This window comes from Magnolia sinica, chromosome 11, assembly GCF_029962835.1.
Source record: "Magnolia sinica isolate HGM2019 chromosome 11, MsV1, whole genome shotgun sequence".
Taxonomy (NCBI): Eukaryota; Viridiplantae; Streptophyta; class Magnoliopsida; order Magnoliales; family Magnoliaceae; genus Magnolia; species Magnolia sinica.
Window position 1 is genome coordinate 23,214,992 of NC_080583.1, and position 26,081 is coordinate 23,241,072.

The 26,081-nt window shown below is 37.0% G+C and overlaps 1 protein-coding gene across 1 annotated transcript in view; it reads right to left on the minus strand.

Moving 5' to 3' along the window:
* LOC131218956 (uncharacterized) overlaps positions 1 to 25,004 on the minus strand; it is a 35,335-nt gene extending 10,331 nt beyond the window's left edge. Inside the window, exons 1-5 of the mRNA XM_058213875.1 lie at positions 24,788 to 25,004; positions 24,520 to 24,682; positions 17,459 to 17,569; positions 17,167 to 17,301; positions 2,209 to 2,313 (exon numbers count right to left, since the gene is read on the minus strand). Of these exons, the coding sequence (XP_058069858.1) occupies positions 2,209 to 2,313; positions 17,167 to 17,301; positions 17,459 to 17,569; positions 24,520 to 24,682; positions 24,788 to 24,879 (606 nt within the window). The 5' untranslated portion in view covers positions 24,880 to 25,004. The remainder of the gene's footprint in view (positions 1 to 2,208; positions 2,314 to 17,166; positions 17,302 to 17,458; positions 17,570 to 24,519; positions 24,683 to 24,787) is intronic.
* Positions 25,005 to 26,081: the final 1,077 nt, after the last annotated feature.

Consider the following 26,081-nt stretch of genomic DNA (forward strand, 5'->3'; position numbering starts at 1 on the left):
CGCAACCAGTGTTCAAAGTATCGATATCTTTACATGTATCAATGATCGAGGATAGAGAAACATGTATCAATATCATTGATATTCAAGAAAATATTATTTTTTAAAGGGAAACTTTGGAGAAATGTTAGGAAAAAGGATATGTTTTTCAGTGAAGCTTCAGGGGGTGTTAAGATACACATTTACACATGTACGAATCAAAACATTGTGAAAAAAAAAAAATACACAATAAGTTTCCATTTTATAGGTCCCACCATGAGTTGTAAAAAAATCAATATAAAATTTGTAGCCAACTAATAGATTGGCCAACACTCATTAATATATAAAATCACCACATTGATTAACAATGAGAAACACATACTTTTCCAAAATAAAAATGGAAAAATTAGGATTTTACCAATTTCTCCCGTTTTTCACTTAAATGTTAATTTTTCGCCACAAATCCCTATCTATCCATGAGACATGAATTTCCATTGCAATCCATGCTAACATTTGAAGCAAAACAAAAAACAAAACAAAACAAAACAAAAAACAAAGTTTATATGGATTTTTCATCACCTTTAAGTTTTGGCCCGTCTTGGTTTTGAGTCGAGATTTCTCCCCATACTCAAACTTTGATTCAATAAAAACCAATACCGATCCAAATCACCTAAGAAACTAAATTCAAAACATAAAATGGAAAGCTTTTGGGATTCTTGGAATTTTTCTCAATTTTCACCTATTTACAGATGTTTCCCTGGTATCAGGAATATAATCGCCAGTATCGTGGATATCATCAATGGTGTCACCTATACCAAGAAATTTTTATAAGCAATTATTATCAAAATATCATCGATCAAGAAATTCTTATCAAAATATCGTTGACATCGTCGATATTTGGAAAATTGTAAGCTATCAGCAAATTCAGTATAGCTGACCTAGCAATGCTGATAATATCGGCATATTATCAATAATATCAACAATGTTTGGAACACTGCATGCAACTACGTCTGAAATGTTCATTTGGTACCATAGTAGAAGGGCGTGAACGGTAAGTGAAAATTGCCTAAAACGATGGGGATGATAATTAAAGTCCATGGGAGCAGAGACAACTCAGATGGGAGCAACACAAATAAATTGTAATATAATTCTTTGGCAATGTGGCACCAGGATACACAAACACTGGCCTTTTGAAAAAAAAAAAAAGAGTGGATTTTACACTTTTTGACATTGTTTGATTAGAGACACGATTACTGCCATAGATCCCATGGATTATGATCCCCTCATAAGAGGTAAAGAACCACCAAGTTCTCGAAAGTGAAATTTTTTCATGTTACATTATTCATTCGCCAATCATCTATCGATGCATAGATTCTTGAGCATTTACATTATGGATAGTTTCTCCAACATTGACAAAATTTACCCTGAAATCTATTGATGCCTGGGTACATTTACCATCTTCTCTGACTCATCATACATGGCACGATTTGTCAAAATTTGAAAAATCTCCTGCTGAATTGAGGTATTACACAATGTTTGGGCATTCCATTTGTAACACTAGATCTATGGGTTTTTTTTTTTTAGGGGGGGTGGGGATACCACTATGGACAAGATCTCCCGGGCTCGATTCTTTTGCATAGTCCAAGGGCAGGCTGCAGCAGAGCAGCAGGGCTTAGTAACCCAAACTATTGATATGATGGATCTCACTGTTGATGGCCGTGCACCAACAATTCCCCTTAACGGTAGATCCCACACATCAAGGGTTCAGCCTTATTTTCATATAGTGTGGACCTTTTTCTGTATTTTCATCTGTAACTGCCTATCTGTTGACATGGAAACTTCACCCGAAAGCTATGCACCAGACAATGCAAAGCCCAGGTAAATAAATAAATTAAAAAAAGTAGGGCTGATGTAAAGTGGCTAGCGAATCACAGAACTTTAGCCAAGCAATCCTGAGCATTCCGATTTCAAAGACAATTGGGAGAATTGGATTGGGTAAAGCAAACCCCAAAAAGCTGGGACAAGGCTATGATGGTGGTGGTGGTGGTGGTGGTGGTGACTTCTTCTCATTGTACTTCTCCATCATCACATCCCCATCCCAGCTATTTAGGGTCAACTTCACACATCTTGTTTCAAAAATAATTTCTAAAACGGGAATTTCCGTTAGACATACTTCTTTCGGGTAAAAATTAAAATAAAATAGTGGAAACATTGTTGGTTCAGAGTACCTACAGTGGATACTGTAATTCTCTTTGGTGATAGCTGAAATGGGACTCCTGTCATAACCCGGATAGCTTCTATTACAGCACTATAGTTGTTCAATGGTTCCCCCATTCCCTGCAATTACACAACCACACACATCAAAGAATTCATAAATGAATCATACTAAGCACTAAAAATGTTTAATTTAAAGCCAAAGCCAAAGCCAAATTTTCTATAGTCGTAAATTAGTATCTCCTGTGGTTTTGGAAGGCAAAGATCCCTAGGAAAACTGTAACTACATCATGCATATATTTCTTCACCAGTAAGCTACATCATTTGATGCAAGACACATGATTTAATGCAGCATACAACGTGAAGATTATGAAAGAATCCATAAAGTAATTCAATTAACAAAAGAGGCTAACCCATCGAGTAATTAAGAGTAAACAATAGGAAATAAAATCTGATTTAACCTAAATCACATGCCTGCATGCTAAGAAATCACATAAATCAATTAAAACTAAGCCCAATGGAAGGATAGAACTTCCAATTTAGCATAGGCACGTTCCACACTCAAGGGATATATTTGTAGGTTTTATGATTAGAGTTAGGAAAGGGAAAATATAAAATTTGAAAAATTAGGGTTCATGGGAATTGAGGATTTTAGAATTAGGGTTTTTAGAAATTGGGGATCTAGGGTTTAGGGTAGAGTTATGGATGAGGAATTGAAGGGTTTTGATGAGGAAAGCAAGGGGAAATTAAAGGATTGAGCGGTTGTCCATATGGTCAACCTAGGGACTCGCATGTGTGGGTCGTTGGCTAGGATTTTTGGGTCTTCAATGGTTGATTTCGGTTGAGGTTGAAGTTGGATAATGAAAAGTCAAAGAAAAAGATGATTTGGATGGTCTTGGATATGAAGGGAAGAAGAGAGAATGAAGAAGATTTTTTTGAAAAAATACCTCTTTTGGATGGAATGGAAGAGAGAAGGAAAATGATAGATGGAAGTCTTGCACCTCTGTTGAATGGGGAATGGAATCACACCATACCCAAGCTCCAAATCACATGGAGCATTCTTCAAATCACATGAAGAAGAGAACACGGCTTCTTTTTTTTTCAAAATAATGGCATTAGGGCTTCACACACCCATCTTTCTCTTTTATAGTTTCAGAAAAAACCTTTTTACAAAAAGACACTCTCAAAGAAGATTCTCAACATAAAAACGCTTAGGGCCTGTTTGTTAACTCTGAAAAATAGTACTTAACGCGGAAATGCTCTGTATCAAGGGTTGTTTGTTAACACCGAAATCGGAAAGCGCTAAGTGATTTTTCATTGAATTCTTTCCACGATAGAAGTCTGGCTTAATGGTGAATGCGGAATGCGCTCCATAAATTTTTCTATTAAAAAAAAATGCTTCCAAAATTACCCCTTTTAAAATTACTACGAGAATTTTCTCTTTAAATTATTTGCGTAATAAAAAACCAACTTTTAACATGTGAAACTTCTTTATGCCCCACCATGATTTATGTGTTTGATCGACACCGTCTATCAACTTTTTCAGATCATTCTAGAGCATAAGTCCAAAAATGAGGTACATGTAAAACGCAACTGGACCACACCATAGAAACCAACGGAAATTGAATAAAACTATTGTTGAAACTTTCCTAGAATCCAATGTAATGTTTATTTCTCACATAACCTCTTCGTAATGTCACACGTACCTTGATGAAAAAGGAAAATTACAAATTTCAGCATGATTAGGGCCTTCTATGGCCCTGGTAGGCGCCCAATTTTCACTATTTCCTGCAATGTGGCCCACTTGAGACCTATATTTACCTCATTTTTTATTTTATGCTCCCAAATGATATGAAAAAGTGGATAAACAATGTAGATAAATCATATACATCACCGTAGGCCCCACAGAACCACTAACACGGCCCACCTAGAATCCCTATGTAGAAACTTCCTCCGAAGGAAATCCGCATCCCGTGCAGATTTCACATTCACGCTACCTGCCAATGGTGTGGACGGATTGCCACCAGCCTGTGGGCTCCACCATGATGTATGTGTTTCATCCATGCTGTCCATCTATTTTTCCAAATCATTTTATGGTATGAGACCAAAAATGAGGTATATCCCAATCTCAAGTGGACCACCTTACAGGAAACAGTGTTGAATGAGCGTTGAGCATTAAAAACCTTTTAGGGGCCATAAAAGTTTTGGATCAAGCTGATCTTTTTTCTTCCATTCATCTGGGCCTGTATGACCTACTCAACATATTGGATGTCAAATAAACAGTACAGCGGACCTTAGGAGGATTTTAATGGTCGATATCCAATCGCTATTGTTTTCTTATGGTGTGGTCCACTTGACATTTATATCCCTCTCATTTTTGGTGTGAAGCCCTAAAATGGTTTGTAAAAATGGATGAACGGAATGGATGAAACACATATCATGGTGGGGCCCACAAAGCACCGACCAGCAGCCACAAGGTTGGTAGCAGGGGAAGTAGCCAATCCGTTTCCAGCAATCCCTCCAAATCCACGGAAGCGGATTGCGTAGTAACTCACTATGCTTATTGTACTGAGTAAACCCGGTGAGGTCCACCATGATCTACGTATTTTATCCGTTTTGTCCATCCATATTATCAAATAATTTTATAGCTTAAGCCCAAAAATGAAGCATATCCAATGTTCGAATGGACCACACCACAGGAAACAGTTGAATTCAACTTTTACCGTTGAAAATTTCTTAGGGGACACAAAAGTTTTGGATCAAGCTTATATTTGTGTTTTCCATTCATCCATGTCTGTATGATCTTATGAACAGGTTGGATGACAAATAAACATCATTGTTGGGCCTAGCATGGTTTCAACGATGGAAATCATTATCCCCACCGTTTCATGTGGTACGATCCACTTGATCTCAGATGGAAGTAGCGGATAGACCACATACATTCAACGTGGGCCCAACTGAGTTTACTCGGTACGATAAGAGCGTACTGAGCAATTTCCAAATGGACTACTCTACTCTGCTAAAGTCTCTTGTAGGAATTTCCTGCACCTGTAAATGTAGGTGGGGCCCACCTTCATGTTTGTGAGAGATCCACCCCGCCCATCGGTTTTGTGAGTTTATTTTAGGACATGGGACCGAAAGTGAGGTGGATCCAATACTCAAGTGGGCCCAAAACATGAGGATTGAATGTCCTGATTTGAAATATTCATGGGGCAACATAAGTTTTGAATAAGGATAATATTTGAGTTTTGAGTTCATCCCAATAGGAATGTCGTTATGAACGGTATGGATGTCATTTAAACATCAATGTCGACCCATGGAGGTTTCAACGGTAAGAATTTCCCTACCCACCTTTTCCTTTGGTGTGGCCCACTTGAGTCTTGGATCCTCACGGTAAGACTTGATTTTCTTGATTTTTTGTCTTTTCTATCTATTTTGATCTAGTCATTTATTCAATTTGTTACTCAAGATTCTGAGTAAATATGAATTATTTAGTTGCATCTAATATCGTATATTTTAAACCTTTAAATACTTTGTTTTTCATTTTTCTTTTCAAAATTGCAAGTAAATTTATTAAAAGATTTTTACCCAATTGTTCTTTTTTAAATAATTCTCAGTTTATACTAGACTATTGTAGCGATGGCTTCAAGGGATGGTGGCAAGGCAAGATGGAGTGATTTTGACAAAAAAAAAAACATTTATCGATTGTTGTCTTGAAGAAGCACGTAAGGGTGGTAGGTCAGGGTCAAGCTTGACCAAACAAGCATGGAACAAATTACTAATCAAGTTGAAGAAGCATACGGGAAAAGATATTTTAATTTTTCATTAAGCAATGATATTTTAATTTTCTATTAAGTACTTAGTTTATTTGAATTAAATAGAATAATTTTATTTTCATTTAATAAAAAATAATTTCTTTATAATGTAAAACATTTCCAAATAGGAGATAGGGGCAAATGTGTCAAATTAACATATTTCAAACGTTTCAGATGTTTGTTAACAAACAGGTTGTTTCAAATTCAGTACTTAATTTTTAGACTTCGGCCATAATTACCAAACAAGTTTTTTTATTTCAGATTTCTGATTTGGCCTTCAGATTTTAGATTCAGGCTTCAGATTTCAAATTCACGCTTTAGACTTCAGATTTAACAAATGGGGCCTTAATAAACTAAAAATTATTCCTAACTCTCTAATCTCAACACAAATATACGGTATACCCAATGTTTTAAATACCATTATCGTGTAATGTATCGCACCCTTGGGATATGGATACATATCGGTTATCGCATGGGATATATCGGTTGTATCACGTAATTTATTGTTGATGTTGGGAAACATGGGAACATTGGAAAATTGATCGAATTTTTTATTGAAACTTTAGGGATAATTGAAAAAGACATCAATACACAAAAATCAAAACATTACCAAAAAAAAAAAGGTGTACATAATTGGGGTTTCCTTTGTATGGGGTCCTAATATATGCACTTTCCAACTGAACTGATGCAAGTATATTCAAAGTTTATTCATATAATTTATAAACGAAAGAAGTCATGTATGGAAACCCAAGCAATACATTCAAAAGCAAAAGAAGAATTACTAGATGAGGTTACATACATGTTTAATTTTGTGTTTGGATACAAAGATTGCAACTGATTTGGGAGAAATTTAGATTTTTCTCAATTTTCCGCAACACAACCCATTCGCCCCAAATCTCCAAATCAAAGTTCTAATGATTTTTCATGGAAAACAAAAGGAATCATAGATTTGTAACCATTTGACACTGTTTTAACGTGATTTACAGTAAAAACATGGATCAAAAATTGAAAATGTTCACTGGATCACATAGGTGAGATATATCGACACTACCTGTGCATTTCGTATCGCACATGTGGGATACAAGATATATCGTGGGATATATCGGCTGATATCGTCGATATTTAAAACACCGGGTATACTAAAAATAACAAGCATGTAAACCAGTGTTCAAATTATCTCCGAAATTATCGAAATATCTCCAATATTATCTTTATCTCCCGCTTAGTGATACCGATAACACTGGTAGCGATACCGATAACGATGGTGGTATTAGAAATTCTAGGTATTAGCAATGCATCACTAAGTATCACCAACCTATCAATGTCGCTAATGTAATCACCAATATTTTCAACTATAAAAATTCTAGGTGTCGCATGTATTGTTAATGCATCAATATCGCCGATGTATCGCCAATATTTTTTACTATGTAAATTCTAGGTAATGCTTGTATCATGAGTGTATCGACAATATTTCAATAGTAAATTTTTATTTCAATTTTTTTTTTCATAGGCACATCATTGTACGTAGTGTTCAATTTGTCATTGATAATATTGATAATATCTCGAAATTATCGATATCGCAACATGCGCAATATTTAGACCACGATCTTTCGTTTGATTTCCAATTGTTGATGATAAATATCATGTGTTGTTGATATTTTGTAATATCGATGGATGTTTGGTTGGTTAAATAGGCTAGATGGAATGATTTGACTGATTTCTTACAACAACACATGCTTTTAAGGCCCCATTAAATGTAAACTCGTTTATGTATGCATTCTTTTTGCAAATTTTTTTATTTCTAAATATAATCTTAACATCTCCTGAAGTTTCACTGAAAATTCCACCATTTTTCCCATGTTACCCCACATTTCCGGTTATCATCAATATTATCAGCGATATCGATATTGTTTCCATATCTCAGGGCAACAAAACTTGTAGCGATACCAATACTTTGAACACCGATGTAAACAATCTAAACAAATAAACTATTTTGTGGCACATAGGGGTCCACGATCAAGATGTCTGATGATGATGATCCAACGATCAGATCATCATGTCCACACAATCCAACGGTCTGATGTGTCCATCAAGCTCCTATTTGCAACCCACGTGCATCTTCCCAATGTGGGGTCTTCAAAGATGCACAAACATGCACGTTGGGTCTTCAACGTGCTAGGAATGTGAATTGGCCAAGTGGGCCTTATGTAATGGTTGTCTAGTCATAAGGAGATTGGCTCAGCCCTCCTCCTCTGGTATAGTGCTCGAATGTCCTCATCAATCATTCATCTACCTTTTTCTTTTCTTTTTCTTTTTCTTTCTCTAAAAAATAAAAATAATAAAAATAATAAAAATTAAAAATTAAAAATTAAAAATTAAAAATTAAAAATTAAAAATTAAAAATAAAAATAAAAATTATCATGCATCTACTTTTTTGTGATTACCAAATAATTAATGAAAAGGAAAATATCCTTAGAAGCATGAGCAGAGAGGAAATAGGAGTGTGCAAGGGGCAGTCCAAATGTCTTGATAGCATGGAATGCACTATATATCACTTATTTGGGCCTAAATAAGCAACATCTTTTTGCTCTTATTGTTGGTCACAAGCCAATACAACAAAGGGTTGTGTCGGGTTGGTAGCAGGTGTCAAACTTTGGCTGCATCTTTTTCTCATGAATCTAACAATCTCACATTTCAAGCTCGTGCTAGGTTGTACCCTGTAAGCAACCGCTACACTAGCACGGTACAATGAGAAATGGGCAAGAGTTGGCTAGAGCGTTTCTTGTAAGTGACACGTTGCACCGGTACTAGGGTGTTGTGAGAAATGGATAAGCATCAGCTAAGGCAACCCCTAAAAGAGATGTGCCGCAACGGCATCTAGTTGTGGTGAGAAAGAGTTCCCATGCAATTTTGGACGTGTGGGTAAAGATGCTAGTCCATGAGAATAGAGTTTTTCTTGCAACATGGAATAAAGGGACATTGCAGGTAAGAGTATGGAGCTGGTGGATGCAATGAAACAAAGGAGAGTTAACACAGCTTGTGTACAGGAGAGCAATTGGAAAGGGACAAAAACTAGAGAAATTTGTGGATATAAATTATAGTATATAAGAAAGAAGAATAATAGACATGGGGTAGGCACAATGGTAGACAAAGATTTAAAAGGATTTAAGTTGCAAATGTTTAGAGAGCAAGCGATGAGCCTTTAATAATAAAGCTTGTGTTAAGAGGGGATATAATCAATGTTAAATGCACCGCAATAGGGTTACAGAATAGAATCAAGAGACAATTCTAGGACGACATGAATGGATTAATGCAAGGAATTCCAAATGAAGAGGATATTTGGAGGAGACTTGAATGGTCATGTGGGAAAATACAATAGTGGATATGAAAGGTGCATGAGGATATTATTTTGGGAGAACGAACGAGACGGTAGATGATATCCTTAATTTTGCCATGGCATAAGATCTAGCTCTAGCAAATACATATTTAAAAAACAGATGAACATTTAATAACCTTTAAAAGTGGATCATATACAAGCCAGATAGACTTCTTTTCTACTAAGTAAAGGCAAAATGATCAATGTGTAAAGACTACAGGGTTATACCAAGAGATTTTAACGACACAACATATGCTATTGGCTATGGATGTTTGCATTAAGAGAGGATGACAAAGTGAAATTTATAGGTGTGAAAAAATGAGTGATGAAATTTAAAAGAAGAGAAAATAGCATTATTTAGTAATAAGTTGATGGACGAAGTCAATGTTATGTCTAATGAGATGGCAGAGGGCATTAAGAAAGTGGCGAAAGAAGTTTTTAGAGTATCTAAAGGGAAAAGCCACTCATAATGAAAATTGGTGGTGGAATTATAAGGTCCAAAAGGCTACGAGTAAGAAGTGATCACATTTCAACACCTAGCAAAGGGCTAGAAATGAGGAAATTTTAGAAGAATATAGAAACACCAAAAGGAACACTAAGAAATAGTAAAGTGAGGCTAAACTTAGGGCATATGGTGATCTACGCAATAAATTGAGGACGAGAGAAAGTGAAAAAGATGTCATCGAATATGCAAAAATAAAAGAGAGGAAGGGTACAGGCCCATATCATGTTCAATGCATTATGAGCGATGAGTCGATAACTAGAGGGTGTTGGTTAAGGACGATGAGATTAAGGAATGATGGAAAAGCTATTTCCAGAACTTGCTAAATGAAGATCACTCTAAAAGCATAGGAATAGAAGGAATCATAAACTCAAATGAGGCTAGAGAACAAAGATACTTTCACACAGTTAGGATATTCGAAGTGAAAGAAGCTTTGAGAAAAATGAAGACAACAAAGGCCACAGAGCCAGATGGTATACCAGTAAAGGTTTGTAGGTGCACATGAGATATTGGTTTATTTTAGTTTATAAAGATATTCCAAAACATTATAAGATCAAAGAAAATGTTAGATAAGTGGATGAGAAGTGTGCCTATTTACAAGAATAAAGGAGACATAAAAAGTTACGCTAACTATGATGGGATCAAACTCATGAGTTATACTAGGAAGCTTTGAGAGAGTGGTCAGACAAAGATTGAGGCATGAGATGAATATATCAAAAAATCAATTCAAATTTACACCAGCAAGGTCAGCCATTGAGATTTCCTACATAGCTGATAGTGAAATATAGAAAGAAGAGGATCTCCACATGGTCTTTATTGACTTATAGAAATAATTAGATAGGGTCCCTAATACTGTTGTTTTAAATAGAGAATAGTGTGTAATGTAGCTTTCATCTCTCTCAAGTATAAGGCATAAGCTAAACGGTACTTTTAGATTTTTAATTAAACACATCTGAAAATAATAGGTAAATTAGATTGAGCATACAAATAGAAAATAAAAATTGAACTCAAAACAACTCTCTTTCTTTCTTTCTTTCTTTCATTTGAAAGATAATGCAAATTTTATTAAAGAAAGGAAATGAATGCAACAAAACAGCAAAAGAAAACAAAGAACAGAAAAAGCAAGAAACAGGGGTGCTGACGGGGCAACCCTATTACATCTCGAGACAGAGAAAATTACAGCCCTTAAGCTCTGGCACACAAAAAGCTCATTCAATCACTAGTAATCTTGCCCTCTCAGAAGTTCCTTAAATTGACTTCCTGTCATTTCTGAAGCATCTCATGTTTCTTTCCTCCCAAACAGCTCTCACCTTCAGTACGCGGACAATACCCTCCCTTTTTTTTCAATACTTCTTCTGATATGGTAGATAAGCTGACTACTATTATTTGATACTTCGAAGCGGCCTCCAGGTTAAAGATCAATATCACCGAAAGTAACTTGTTTGAGGTGTGACTGGAAGCGGATGAAGTGGAGCGTCTAGCCGACTCCTTTGGATGTGCGGCTGGGGAGTTTCCCATTACCTTTGTGGGCCTCCCCCCATGCCAGGAAACCAACGAAGCACCTTTGGGATAAGGTATGGAAAGATTTGAGAAAAAGTTAGTGAGATGGAAGAGTTGTTACCTCTCGCCTTCACTTGAATAAGTGAAAACATTAATTAATTTTTAGTGAAAAAGAAAAAAAGCAAAATGTAACAAATTATTGAAAACAATAAATGATTTTAATATTTTAGTGAAAAATAACTTGTAGCATAAGCCACCCACCTATAGCATATGCTACTTACAATGTACTGACAGCTACATGTGACTTAAGTTATTTTCATGAGCTACGTAGCACAAGGCTATGCTACACTATGTAGCATAAGCTATTTAAAAGACTAGTTCTTAGAGAAAGAATTTGGTGGGTGTTGGGAAAGAAATGAGTCTCAAGAGGATATTTGACATCATTAAGATATGTAAGAGGGAGCGTTAACATATGTGAGGGCTACTAGTAGTGAAATAAGTGAGTTTCCAATTATTGTAGGCCTACAACAGGGTTGGCATTGAGCCCATGTCTTTTTGCATTGGTTATGGACGGGCTAAGGAGGCATTATTAAGAAGAGGCCCCATGATGTATGTTGCTTGCAAATGATATAATTTTGATTGATGAGACGAGGGAGAGTGTAGATTCAAAGCTAGAATTACAGAGGATCCTCTAGAATCTTAAGGTTTTAAAATGAGTTGAACTAATCCCGTTGTCCTGCAGAGTTTCTTTGGAAGGTGAAGGCAATGTCATTTTTTGGGCTTCATTGGTCAAGCCTTTTGCGAATGACCTTTTTGTAAATGTGAATTCCTTTCGAATGGGTGGTTGTGTAATTTCCTTGTTGTTTGTTTGAGTTTTGACTTTTCGTCTTCACTCCCGGAATGAAAATTTATCATAGCCTTTCACCAACATTAGTTGGAAATCAAACAAAGTACATGAAAGGCAATTTTAATAACAATACAAGTGGAAATGAGGAATTAGCTAAGAATGCCAATCAAGAAGCAGTACAAAATGACCATCCTTTATACCTTGGGTAGATAATTCATGGAAGCAAAGAAATTGAGAGAGACGTTTCTGAGCGGGCGAAGCCTTTTGAAGTTTTTTTGTGATTGCCACATACAATACAAATTGAGGGGACATTCTATACAATGGATATAAGAGCAACCATGCTTTTATGGGATAAACTATTGGGGTAAAGGAACGTGTTCATAGGAGGAAATGTTCGGGGAAAAAAACACATGTTCATAGCATGAGTATAGCTGAAATGAGGATGTTGAGATGGATGAGTATCCCGTATCGGTATCGGTTGGCGTAACGGTGACCTCCAAAACCGATACGGATACGGGGCGTAACGGCGATACGGGGGTGTAACGGCGCAAATGCGCAAAAAATTTTTTTGCAAAAAATTATGAAAAGTATGGATTAAATCCGAAATATTCTAAGCATTCCAAATATGCATTCATTTATAAATTGGAACATGTTTATGGTGGTGTAACGGTCCACTCTTTAGTGAGAAGTTGTATCGGACTGTCTGATGAATTTATGAACCAGATAACCTGAATTTGACTACAAATTTCATATATTTAATTTTCTAACTATCTACTATCAATGATAGATATATTAGAATGAATGTAATATGAAAATATCTTACATTTAGGTGTTTGCAATTATTTTTGAGGGCCAAAATTCATGCGTAAATAGAAAAAAAATATAAAATGGCACCCCAAATATGTAAAATGCACATTAACATGTTCTACTATGATTAACACATCATATGGCATCATTAAAACAGCAAAAGAATCATTAAAAAATGATTTTTCGAATTTTCAAAAAAAGGGCCGAAATAAATGCGTAAATAGAAAAAATATTAAAAAAATATAAAATGGCACCCCAAATCTGTAAAATGCATATTAACATGTTCTACTATGATTAACACATCATATGGCATCATTAAAACAGCAAAAGAATCATTAAAAAATGATTTTTCGAATTTTCAAAAAAAAGGGCCAAAATAAATGCGTAAATAGAAAAAAATATAAAAAATATATAAAATGGAACCCCAAATCTGTAAAATGCACATTAACATGTTCTACTATGATTAACACATCATATGACATCATTAAAACAGCAAAAGAATCATTTAAAAATGGTTTTTCGAATTTTCAAAAAAAGGGCCAAAATAAATGCGTAAATAGAAAAAAATATTAAAAAAATATAAAATGGCACCCCAAATCTGTAAAATGCACATTAACATGTTCTACTATGATTAATACATCAAATGGCATGATTAAAACAGCAAAACAACCATTAAAAACTGATTTTTCGAATTTTAAAAAAAGGGGCCAAAATTCATGCGTAAATAGAAAAAAATATTAAAAAATTATTAAATGGCACCCCAAATCTGTAAAATGCACATTAACATGTTCTACTATGATTAACACATCATATGACATCATTAAAACAGCAAAATATATTAAAAAAAGTATAAATACCTATTTTTGACGAATTTCTGAAAAATGGCCCACCGAGCTTTGATTCAAAAAAATCTATAATATAATGTGTTTTTCTATCAAATACCTAGCTAAGGTTGGTCGAAATTAGTAGTAGAAGGAGTTAGAAACAGTTTGGAAGCAAGAGGTTTCAAAAAAACAGCAAAAACAGAGCTTTTAAAAAAAAAAAAAAAAGTTACCGTTTCGGGCCCGTTTCGGGCCCGTTACGGCCCGTTACGCCCGTATCGGTCCCGTATCGGCCGATACGGGTACAAAAAATCGAATCGGCCGTTTCGGCCCCGAAACGGGTAACGGTTCGTACCGTTACCGTGAAGCATCTCATGTTTCTTTCCTCCCAAACAGCTCTCACCTTCAGTACGCGGACAATACCCTCCCTTTTTTTTCAATACTTCTTCTGATATGGTAGATAAGCTGACTACTATTATTTGATACTTCGAAGCGGCCTCCAGGTTAAAGATCAATATCACCGAAAGTAACTTGTTTGAGGTGTGACTGGAAGCGGATGAAGTGGAGCGTCTAGCCGACTCCTTTGGATGTGCGGCTGGGGAGTTTCCCATTACCTTTGTGGGCCTCCCCCCATGCCAGGAAACCAACGAAGCACCTTTGGGATAAGGTATGGAAAGATTTGAGAAAAAGTTAGTGAGATGGAAGAGTTGTTACCTCTCGCCTTCACTTGAATAAGTGAAAACATTAATTAATTTTTAGTGAAAAAGAAAAAAAGCAAAATGTAACAAATTATTGAAAACAATAAATGATTTTAATATTTTAGTGAAAAATAACTTGTAGCATAAGCCACCCACCTATAGCATATGCTACTTACAATGTACTGACAGCTACATGTGACTTAAGTTATTTTCATGAGCTACGTAGCACAAGGCTATGCTACACTATGTAGCATAAGCTATTTAAAAGACTAGTTCTTAGAGAAAGAATTTGGTGGGTGTTGGGAAAGAAATGAGTCTCAAGAGGATATTTGACATCATTAAGATATGTAAGAGGGAGCGTTAACATATGTGAGGGCTACTAGTAGTGAAATAAGTGAGTTTCCAATTATTGTAGGCCTACAACAGGGTTGGCATTGAGCCCATGTCTTTTTGCATTGGTTATGGACGGGCTAAGGAGGCATTATTAAGAAGAGGCCCCATGATGTATGTTGCTTGCAAATGATATAATTTTGATTGATGAGACGAGGGAGAGTGTAGATTCAAAGCTAGAATTACAGAGGATCCTCTAGAATCTTAAGGTTTTAAAATGAGTTGAACTAATCCCGTTGTCCTGCAGAGTTTCTTTGGAAGGTGAAGGCAATGTCATTTTTTGGGCTTCATTGGTCAAGCCTTTTGCGAATGACCTTTTTGTAAATGTGAATTCCTTTCGAATGGGTGGTTGTGTAATTTCCTTGTTGTTTGTTTGAGTTTTGACTTTTCGTCTTCACTCCCGGAATGAAAATTTATCATAGCCTTTCACCAACATTAGTTGGAAATCAAACAAAGTACATGAAAGGCAATTTTAATAACAATACAAGTGGAAATGAGGAATTAGCTAAGAATGCCAATCAAGAAGCAGTACAAAATGACCATCCTTTATACCTTGGGTAGATAATTCATGGAAGCAAAGAAATTGAGAGAGACGTTTCTGAGCGGGCGAAGCCTTTTGAAGTTTTTTTGTGATTGCCACATACAATACAAATTGAGGGGACATTCTATACAATGGATATAAGAGCAACCATGCTTTTATGGGATAAACTATTGGGGTAAAGGAACGTGTTCATAGGAGGAAATGTTCGGGGAAAAAAACACATGTTCATAGCATGAGTATAGCTGAAATGAGGATGTTGAGATGGATGAGTGGCAAGGATGGTGTGCCAATGGCCGTTATGGGGCAGTAAAGGCCGTTACACGTAAAGGTAATAGTGACAACCGTTACACATTACAGGGTTGTAACAAACGTAATAGCCATTATGGGTACGCCCCCCTGCAAAGACCATAACCCAATAACGGTCCATTACGAGGCTAACATAGGTTTTTCAGGTTTTTTTTCCAATTAAAAAAGAGGTTGTAACGGCCTTTATAGCCCAGTAATAGTCCATTATGAAGCTGTCATAGGTTTTTCAGGGTTTTTTTTTTCAATTAAAAAATAGATTGTAATGGTTGTTACATCCTGTACCATAAAGGTAACGATGGTGACTGTTACGGTCACCATCACCGTTACAGAATACCTTGGTGGAAAGACGAGGAAGGACAGAATAAGCAATGAATGCATTCGAGGGAACTCAAGAGTAGCACCAATAAGCAGTAACATGAGGACAAGGTATTCAATAACAGTAATAGTGGCCACAACAACCACCATAATTACCAATACGATACAGGCCGTAATTACCAATACGATACAGGCTACAATGGTTGTTATGGCCCTTGTATCACCCACCGTTACTATTATGTAACGGCTATTATGTAACTATTTTGGAATACCTTGTGTGTAATGGTCACCACCATTACAATAGCGTAATGACAGTTATATAACCATTTTTTAATACCTCGCATGAGGGAGAGTGGACTTAAGATGGTTTGCCCATGTGCAACAGAGACCAAGAATTGCATTGGTTAACAGTGAGTTGGTTTGAGTTGAAGGCTCCTCTAAAAGGGCAAGAGGAAGGCCCAAAAGGTTGTGGGTGGGAGGTGGTAAGAAAAGATTTGATGGCATATGGTTTAACTGAGGATGTGGCGCTTGATAGAGCAGTATGGTGTAATAGGATTCCTGTAGCTGACCCATTTAGTTGGTATAATGCTTTGATGGTGATGATGATGATGATACATACTGTTTCAAAATCTTTCAATCACAAACACATTAGATATAGAAAATTGTATTGGCACAACCAGAAACACAATAGACTTGAGAACTATATAAATAGTACATAGATACAGCTAAGTAACAAGAATGAAAGATAAATCAACAGTTTGGTAATAGCTGAATTTACGTGTGCTCAATACATCCTGACAAGGGTCGTCCAATGGAACAAGTTTTGGGAGAATGGAGCTTCAACCTCCCAAAACTTTGCAGTAGTAAAACCCCAAAAAGAAAGACTTAGTCAACGACGTTGTGACCAATGCTTATTGGTAAACATTTTGAAATCCAGACAATTTCTGAACGAACAGACATGGCTGGAATGTACCTATATTCAAGTAACAATAGAAAGTATCTACAGTTAAAGAATTTTACTCGTGAAAGTTGGGGATCCTGAAAAAATGAATCCATACCATGAAAACAACATTGCGAATATGTGAGAAGCAGGAAGCATGGACCAATTGTTCCACTATCTCGCCCGATGACAGATTGCTTTTGAATCCCATGCTCCCAGTAGCACAGAATTTACAAGCCATTTTACAACCCACCTAAAATAAGAAGAAAATTAGAGGCGGGAATCTACCAGGCACAACAAGTATTGTTTCAAAACCATAAGCAGAAAGGACAAAAGCATCCTCAACAGGGAAATAATTCTTCCAATCCTTGAAAGAACTTTGATTGCCAGGTGACCAGCAGAGATTATACCTGGGATGATATGCATAATGTTGATCGTTGACCTCCAGATCGAGGTTTTCCATCATATGTTCCCAAACGTGTATCGTATCTCATAATAACAGCTTCCACAAAAGAACCATTCTGTTCATAGAAAAATATGATAAGATATTTCCAGGGACATGACTGAAAAGGCCATCAAACCTCACATCAACATTTACACTGATTCAAACCAATCTCCAAGTATTTAAGGAGCGATAAGAAACAAAACTCTTGTTGCCGTCATTTCCAAAAGTCAAAAGAAAAAGTGCTTCCAATGGATGCTAGTGCTAATACATCCATTAGCATTTAAAAGATAAAATTTTCCAAATTTTGTAAAATGAATACACCCAGTCGGGGTCCAGTAGCGTGCATTAAAATGTCATTTAGAAAAGACCAAGCAGCAGAATCATCATGTCTAATCCATGAAAATTGCAAAATTGTGCAGATCACATAAAGTCAAATCCATACAATCATCAATTTTCTGGTCAACTGTGGAGGAAATGAAGAAGACGATAGGGTCACAATGCAAGTATCAAATGAAAAAAGTGATGTGTTATTTAGTTGGTAAGCTACAATAAACAACTCAGTTGCCATAAATGTCTTTCACTTGAGCTATTCATACACAAGCCTAATATGCTACCTTGACCTTGCGCCCGCAAGTGCATTAATTAATTGATTGTGGAGAAAGGATGTGTTTAGGTAATATAATTGCATAATAGTAAATGGTAAATCTAACAAGGACATGAAAAACTGCCATATCTAAGCACATGTTAAACCGTAGTTATACATGTAGGAAATGGTGCAAGAGGAAAGCATGAAACTTCTCATTTGACTGCAGTTATAATAACAGGTCGTTAAAGTGTGAATGAATGTGGAAAAGGGAAATGATGGCAAATGAATGTAATTCCGAGGGGCCCGCTCTGTAATTATGTTAGACATGATTATTATGAGAAACTTTAATTTACCTTTAATCTTGTATTTCAATAGTATTATATACTGTTTATATAGCTCTCAGGTATCCCTAGTTGTGCAGATACAATTTTTTGATGAGTGTTCAAAATTCACTCTTATGCTAGTGCAGTTCATCATCATCATCTAAACCTTATCCCAACTAAAAAGAATAGGGTCAGCTACATGAATCATTTTCCACCATTCTATTATGAAGGACCATGTCCTTGGTTAAGACAATAGGTCGTCAAGTCTTTTCTTAATACCTCCGCCAACATCCTTTTGGGCCTTACACACTTTTAGAGCCTTCAACTTGAAAAACAAAACAAAACAAAAAAAAAAAAAAAAAAAAATCACTCCCTCTAACTGTGCAGCTCTCTCTGTTGCACATGGCCAGACAAGTCTACTCTCCTCATCTTATTGCCTATTGCTGCTGTTCCTAAGCTACCTCAATAATTTACGATTCTACTTTCCTCCTCTTGCCACTGTTCAATCTCAACATCCTCGTTTCAACTGCTCTCAGCCCATGAACCCTGTTGTTCTATGACTCTCCAACAAATCATCTATCAGTTTGGTTCTTTGACATTCAAAAAATATAGGCCAAATTATAGAAGCTAAAATGTAGGATTAATGTCTTCAAATCTTTACTTGAAAGCATTGTTTGAAATATCTCCGATATTATCGAAATTTCTCCGATCTTATTGTTATCTCCAGCTTGGTGATACCGATAACACTGGTAGTGATACTGATAACAATGGTAGCAATACCGATAACACCGGTAGTATTAGAAATTTCAGGCATCAACAATGTATTGCTAAGTATCGCCAACGTATCGATATTGCCCAATATTTTCAATTATGTAAATTACAGGTGTCGCTTGTATTGCCAATGCATCAATATCATCAATCTATCGCTAATATTTTTTACTGTGTATATCCTACATGACGCTTGTACCACAAGTGTATCAGCAATATTTCAATAATATCATCAATGTAGAGATATCATGAAAAGTTTGTCTATTTAAAAAATTATATTTCAAATTTTTTATGAGCACGTTGTTGTATGCAATTTTCAATTTGCCGTTGCTAATGTTTTAAATATCGTTATCGTGTAATGTATCGCACCCTTGGGATATGGATACATATCAGTTATCACATGGGATATATCGGTTGTATCGCGTAATTTATCATTGATGTTGGGAAACATGGGAACATTGGAAAATTAGTCGAATTTTTTATTGAAACTTTAGGGATAATTGAAAAAGACATCAATACTAATGCAAGGGCATTTTCACACTGGGCTCGAGTGGGGTCGCCTGTGGGATGCAGGGGCACACTCGGGGTGAGTGATCCATGTGATTTGGGGCCCACGGAAGAGGTCTCGTGTTCGAGACTCCTCACTAGGGGTGATTAATGTGCATTTCACACCGGGCTCGAGTGAGGTAGCCTGTGGGATGCGGGGACACACTCGGGGAGGGCGGCCCATGTGATTTGGGGCCCACGAAGGGGGTTCGTCCGAGGTCCTAAACCCATGAGATGTAAGGCTTGGGCTATGAGATAAAGGGATTAATTCGTCATAATCTAACAGTTAGAGCAGGTGGTTAATTGTCCTGCGTCAAATACACACATAGAAATCAAAACATTACCAAAAAAAAAAAGTGCACATAATAGGGGTTTCCTTTGTATGGGGCCCTAATATATGCGCTTTCCAACTAAACTTATGCAAGTATATTCAAAGTCTATTCATATAATTTATAAACGTAAGAAGCCATGTATGGAAACTCAAGCAATACATTCAAAAGCAAAAGAAGAATCACTAGATGAGGTTACGTACATGTTTAATTTTGTGTTTGGATACAAAGATTGCAACTGATTTGGGAGAAATTGAGGAATTTAGATTTTTCTCAATTTTCCGCAACTCAAACCATCTCCCCCAAATCTTGAAATCAAAGTTCCAATGATTTTTCATGGAAAACATAAAGAATCATAGATTTGTAACCATTTGACACTAGTTTAACGTGATTTATAGCAAAAACACGGATCACAAATTGAAAATGTTCAATGGATCGAATAAGTGGGATATATCGACACTATTTGTGCGTTTAGCATCGCACATGTGGGATACAAGATATATCGTGGGATATATCGGCTGATATCGTCGATATTTAAAACACTGGTCGTTGCTAATATTGATAACATCTCAATATTATCATTATCGCAACATGCGTGATATCAAGACCACAATCTTTCGTTTCATTTCCAATTGTAAATGATTTCTTGGCAAAATATCTTGAGTTATCGATATTCTGCAATATCGATGGATGTTTGGATGGAAGGTTGCAAGGATGATTGGATGGTTAGATGGGAATGATGGGATGGTTAGAATGTTTCTTATGATGACACATGCTTTTAAGCCCCCATTAAATGGAAGCTTATTGTATATTTATTCTTTTTGCAAAAAATTTATTCTTAAATATGCAAATATGTGTATTTTAGCATCTCCTAAACTTTCACTAAAAATTCTACCATTTTCCCCATGTTTTCCTGCATTTCTAGTTATCAACAATATTATCGGCAATATCGATATTGTTTCTGTATCCCTGGCCAGTGAAACTTGTAGTGATATCGATACTTCGAACGCTGCTTGAAAGTTTAAGATAAATTTCTAAGGGTCAAAAGAGATTCACAACCTTATACATAATATCATAAACGGAACATCAAGCAGTGATATAGCTACTGCTATGTTTGGATTCAGGCCAACATTCTGTGCAAGAGGGAAATGGAGATAGCCTACGATCACACATTGATTGGATTTTTTGTCGTATTGACCCAGTAGAATGGGCATTGAATAGAAGTGAACCCAATGGACATTGGAGTGTGTCACCTTGGTGTCTTTCTCCATTCTTGTGAAAAGCTCCTCATCCAGTTATATTTTTCAAGCTATAGAAGCCTCGAGCAAGGAGACTTGCTTTCTCCACTTCTCTTCTCTTCTCTTTGGCGGCCAAGCGTATTCGTCTGTCCATTGTGAGGCTTCCAGTATTGCTCTTTAAGGGCTTGGAATCAGCAAACCAGAGCAAGGTTCTGATATCAAGAAGTTGATTAATGAAGGAGACTTATAGCACACCATCCAATGGTTTTTAGACAATAGGTAGGGGCCTTGGAGGCTCACTTCTTAGTTCTTACATTCTAGAGATTAGCATCTTTGGGAACCAGGTGCACCTTGGTTCTAAGGGATGCCAACAGGGTGGCAGATGGACTCGCTGAAGAGGGAGGGACAAGAGAGTCTCTATCGATTCCTCAATATATATATTGTAGTCTTCTTCTTCTGTTCTTAGATAAAACTTTTTTCGCCTTTCAAAAAATGAAGTCCTAGGTTTGTGATGCAAGCATCTTTTCAATTTCATATGTGAGGCGAGGTCCCACGTGATCATGCATGTAGCCCCACATGATCACAAACATGGGGATTAGAAGTTAGGACAGTAATTGAATAATTGAGTTCTTTCTTTATTTTGAACAGTTTGAATAATTGAGTTCTGATGCTTTTTAAATAAAGGAGGAATGACTAAACCACCCCATCTTATAGACTGTTATGAAGGGCACCAACAGTAAAGGCATTTTAGTCAATTCAAATTGCATTAGGGTTTTCTTTGTTTATCGAGCCTATACAAGGTCTCTTGGGCATGTAACCCCTCTACTCATGCTAGGCCACTTTGGTGGGCGTGTATATCCTGTTTTCTGGTTTGAACGAAGTCTTCATTGCCCATCGAAAATTAAAAAAAAGAAAAACCAGTTTTGATGGGTATCTTCATTATTTTACAGTAGAAGAGATAGGGGTTAAGTGAATGCTCTATCTTGGCTAGTGGGTTGTTGGGATTCATTCCACAACTTTGGCATCTTCTATTCTTTTCTTTGGTGTGCAATTTCACAGCTCTATTCTAATATGACCTTCTTTCAGATCCCGAAAGCAGTCTTGGAGTTCCAGTCTGTGTAATCAGATCTTCAGTAACTTTGATTTGGGCTGCATAAGTTTGGAATCAACGGTAACTCCCTAGGCCTTAACTGATGCCTAGGCACCCATGTCTAGAACCTTGGGAACAGCCTCTGTCTATAAAGCCAAGGACATTACAGCCTAGGCAATAGATCAAGGTCCTGTCACCAACATTTTCACATAGGCAAATTGCCTGGAGAACTGTGGTTGCAAAACTCTCTCTTTTTTCTGCTTTTGGTAACATAGTACCAAAAGAGCAAAACCAACAAGCGGTTTGCGACATATTTAGAGTTAACAAACTCAGAACTTATTGTCTTTCAGGAGGAGCACAAAAACGATTTTCCAAGATACACATGCACCCATAGCTTAAACACTTGCATTTACTTCATCAACTCTTAGATAAGAACTTGTTCACATATTCCCCACTAAAATCAATCACATTCACAATTATCAATCATTTCGCATTACATTTAGCTTGAGATATAATTTCTTTCTCCATATGCTAAACTATAATTGAGATGTATTCGTTGAAGGATTCTCATGCCCATAACAATGACGCATCTAACTAGGGCTGTACACGAACCGAGTTAGCTCGCTTGATTCAACTCGAAAAAGCTCGATTCAACTCGGTTCGAAACTGAGTTCGAGCCGAGTCGAGCTGGTTTTTTGAGCTCGAAAAAATTTCAAATCAAGTTCAAGCTTGCCTGAGCTCAACTCGACTAGGATCGAACCCAACTCGAATCAAACTCGGATCGAACCAGTTTGGTGACTCGGTTACTTTGATATTGATGTTGCTCACCAAGTGTTTGATGAAATGACTTAACAAAGTGTGGCTGGTGGCAAGGAAGGTATGTATATGAAATAAATAGCCTTTTTTTTTCTTGATTTTTATGTTGCTTAGAAGGTGTTTGATGAAATACCTATAAAACCACTGTTGTTGTTTTACATACAGTGAGATTTTGAAGGTGCGGTCCATGTGTTTGTGAAAATGTTGCACAAGCGAACTCAACTCGAACTGGCCCAAGCTGCTGACCGAACCGAGCCAAGCTGGCCAGTCAGGCTCGAGGACCGAGCCGAGCTGAGTTCAAGCTGGGGTCAGCAAGTGGCGGAGCCGAGTCGAGCTGTGCCCAGCTTGACTCGGTTCGACTCGTGTACACCTCTACATCTAACAGATTTAAAAATAATAATAAATAAATAATAAGATGGGTTAGACTTTGATGTGCACTGGCCACGAACTACTAAGTTGTGACATAATCCATCTTTAAGATGGCATCCATGCATGCCAACTTAGACCATCCAAGTTGTAGGCCCCAATGTGGCTGGAATATAGAACAATATCATGTTAATCAGATCATCTTTAACTGTCTGATTTGACTCATTGAACATGGACCACAGAACGCCCATTTCTGTCAACCACCATTTCAACAGACAGGATCATCTGATCATTGTGATCTTGAGGCAAGCTCCATCCACAAGTAAACCAACCATTTTCATTTGTGATGGTCCAGGTTGGAAAGCATGTATGCCAAGTTTACGCCGATGACTTCTCACAACTTAAGTCTATCACATGATAGAAAAAATCCAATAATCTCAGAATATGAAGATTTATACAACAAAAACCATGTAGAAATAATCATGTAAAACCCTAATTATAACTGGACCATGGAAGAAAAAGAAAAAATCAAATGTGAGGTCTGCTAAGCCCACACCCACACGCATCATGACACATGACCACACCTGCCAACCTTGGATGGTCAAGTCATGTATCAGGTGGCCAATACAATGAAGATCACCTGGCCCCATGCCAATCCGCTCATCAGGCAGACCACATGTGGACATCGAATGCAGGTCACCGGCAACAGCTTTTCAACCAACCATCATTTCCACAGAAGTGTGGCCCACCTGATCAATCGACCGACCAATTTTTAAGTCAGGCCATTCACATGTCGGGGCCCACCTGATGCTCCATCAGGATATCCCTCACGCGCTCCAGGAAGACACGAGCAGGCTAGGCAGAACTCCATGAAAACATCAAAAACAGGGAAAAATAAAGAAATGGCATGATTTTCAGAAAATGAAGAGAATCGAATCAGGCGAGGATAAATGAGAGGGAATACCTGCAATTTGATGAGGAGCTTGGTGGTGACCTTGTCTTTGGATTCGACGACAGAAGCGAGAGCTGAGGTTGTAGTTTTGAACTTGGAACGAAGTAGAGGGTATGCAGCGGATGGGAGAGAAGGGACATCGTGCGCCGCGGAATTAGGGTTCTGAAGAAGGTGCCTAAATGAGAAAAGAGAAAAACCCAATTTCAACGGTCAAGGGTTTTGAAACGCGGAGAGAGAGAGAGAGAGAGAGAGAGAGAGAGAGAGAGAGAGGTTTTCCTACTTCCAGATGGAGGAGATGAAACGGGTGCTGATTCCAGCATCTTCAAACTCGGTTGTGATGGCTCCGACGTCGAAGACGGAGCGTAATGCCATTGCTACTGCTTTCACTGCTCTGTTACTTTCTTTCTTTTATTGCCAGAGACAGAACGGATGATGCGCTTCTTTACTCGGCTTAAGGCAAGGCCTCCATGCACGGGAGCCGAGTAGGCATCACTAGGTGTTACCCTTTGCCGTGGCGCCGTTTCATTTGGGTTGCGGAAACGGTTAGGGATGGCATCCGCTTTCACAGGTGGCCATCTTGATGTAATTTTTTTAAATCCACCCCTTTCCTGTGTTTTTATTTAAGATCGCGATCCAAATCTTAGAAAAGTACAAATCTCAAATTGACTACGCTACTAGAAAAAGTGATAAATGGAAATAAAAATTTTCTTTGGAGCCAATATTTGTATTTTTCTCTTTATTCATGTCTTCTTGACATTATCAAGAGATTGGATGGAAAATAAAAATTACAGGAACCTTATGATTGGCCTTTAGATTTTAATAATGAGAGACCCAATCAGCACTATTTCCTATGGAGTCGGGATCCTCTGTTATCAGGTCAACAGAGAATTCCTATTACCCTAATGGTTTGGCGTCCGAAGCCGTTTTTTATTATTTTTATTTTTTTAGTGAGTAGTGACGTGGACCAATGAGAATTAGGGTATCAGGATTTCTCTGTTGACCTGATAATAGAGGATCCGTACTCTTTCCTATGACATGATCCGCATCTTCTTAATTTTTCATACCACGTTCTAAAAATGCATTGGAGAAGCAAATAGACAATCGTGTATATACGACTACTACGGAGTATATAATCGACCCTTCAGTTCGAAGGCATCAACACACTGATGATATGCCGGCCGGCACATCCCGGCTAACACCTAAACCACTCCCACCTTGCACTACTTGAGTAGGGATGCGGATTGTGTACTGAGTAAAGTATGTGGGGACCATTAGTGAAATATGTCTTACCTACTATTTGTTTTACCAGCTTATTTATTTAACTTTTTCAGAAGGTTACGTTCACATGAATGAAGGGAAAATATAAATATTAGTTTAATCCAAAACTACTATAATTTTACAAGTTCCCAATAATAAGTGTTCAATTCTCACTATTTCTTGTAGTGTCAGTCTGCTTAAGTTTTGGATGCACTTCAATTTTAGACTCATTTTTTTAAATGAGTTAGAAAAAATGGATAGATATTGTAAATAAGACATCAAGGTGAGCCTGACAAAGTTTACTCAGTACCCTATAG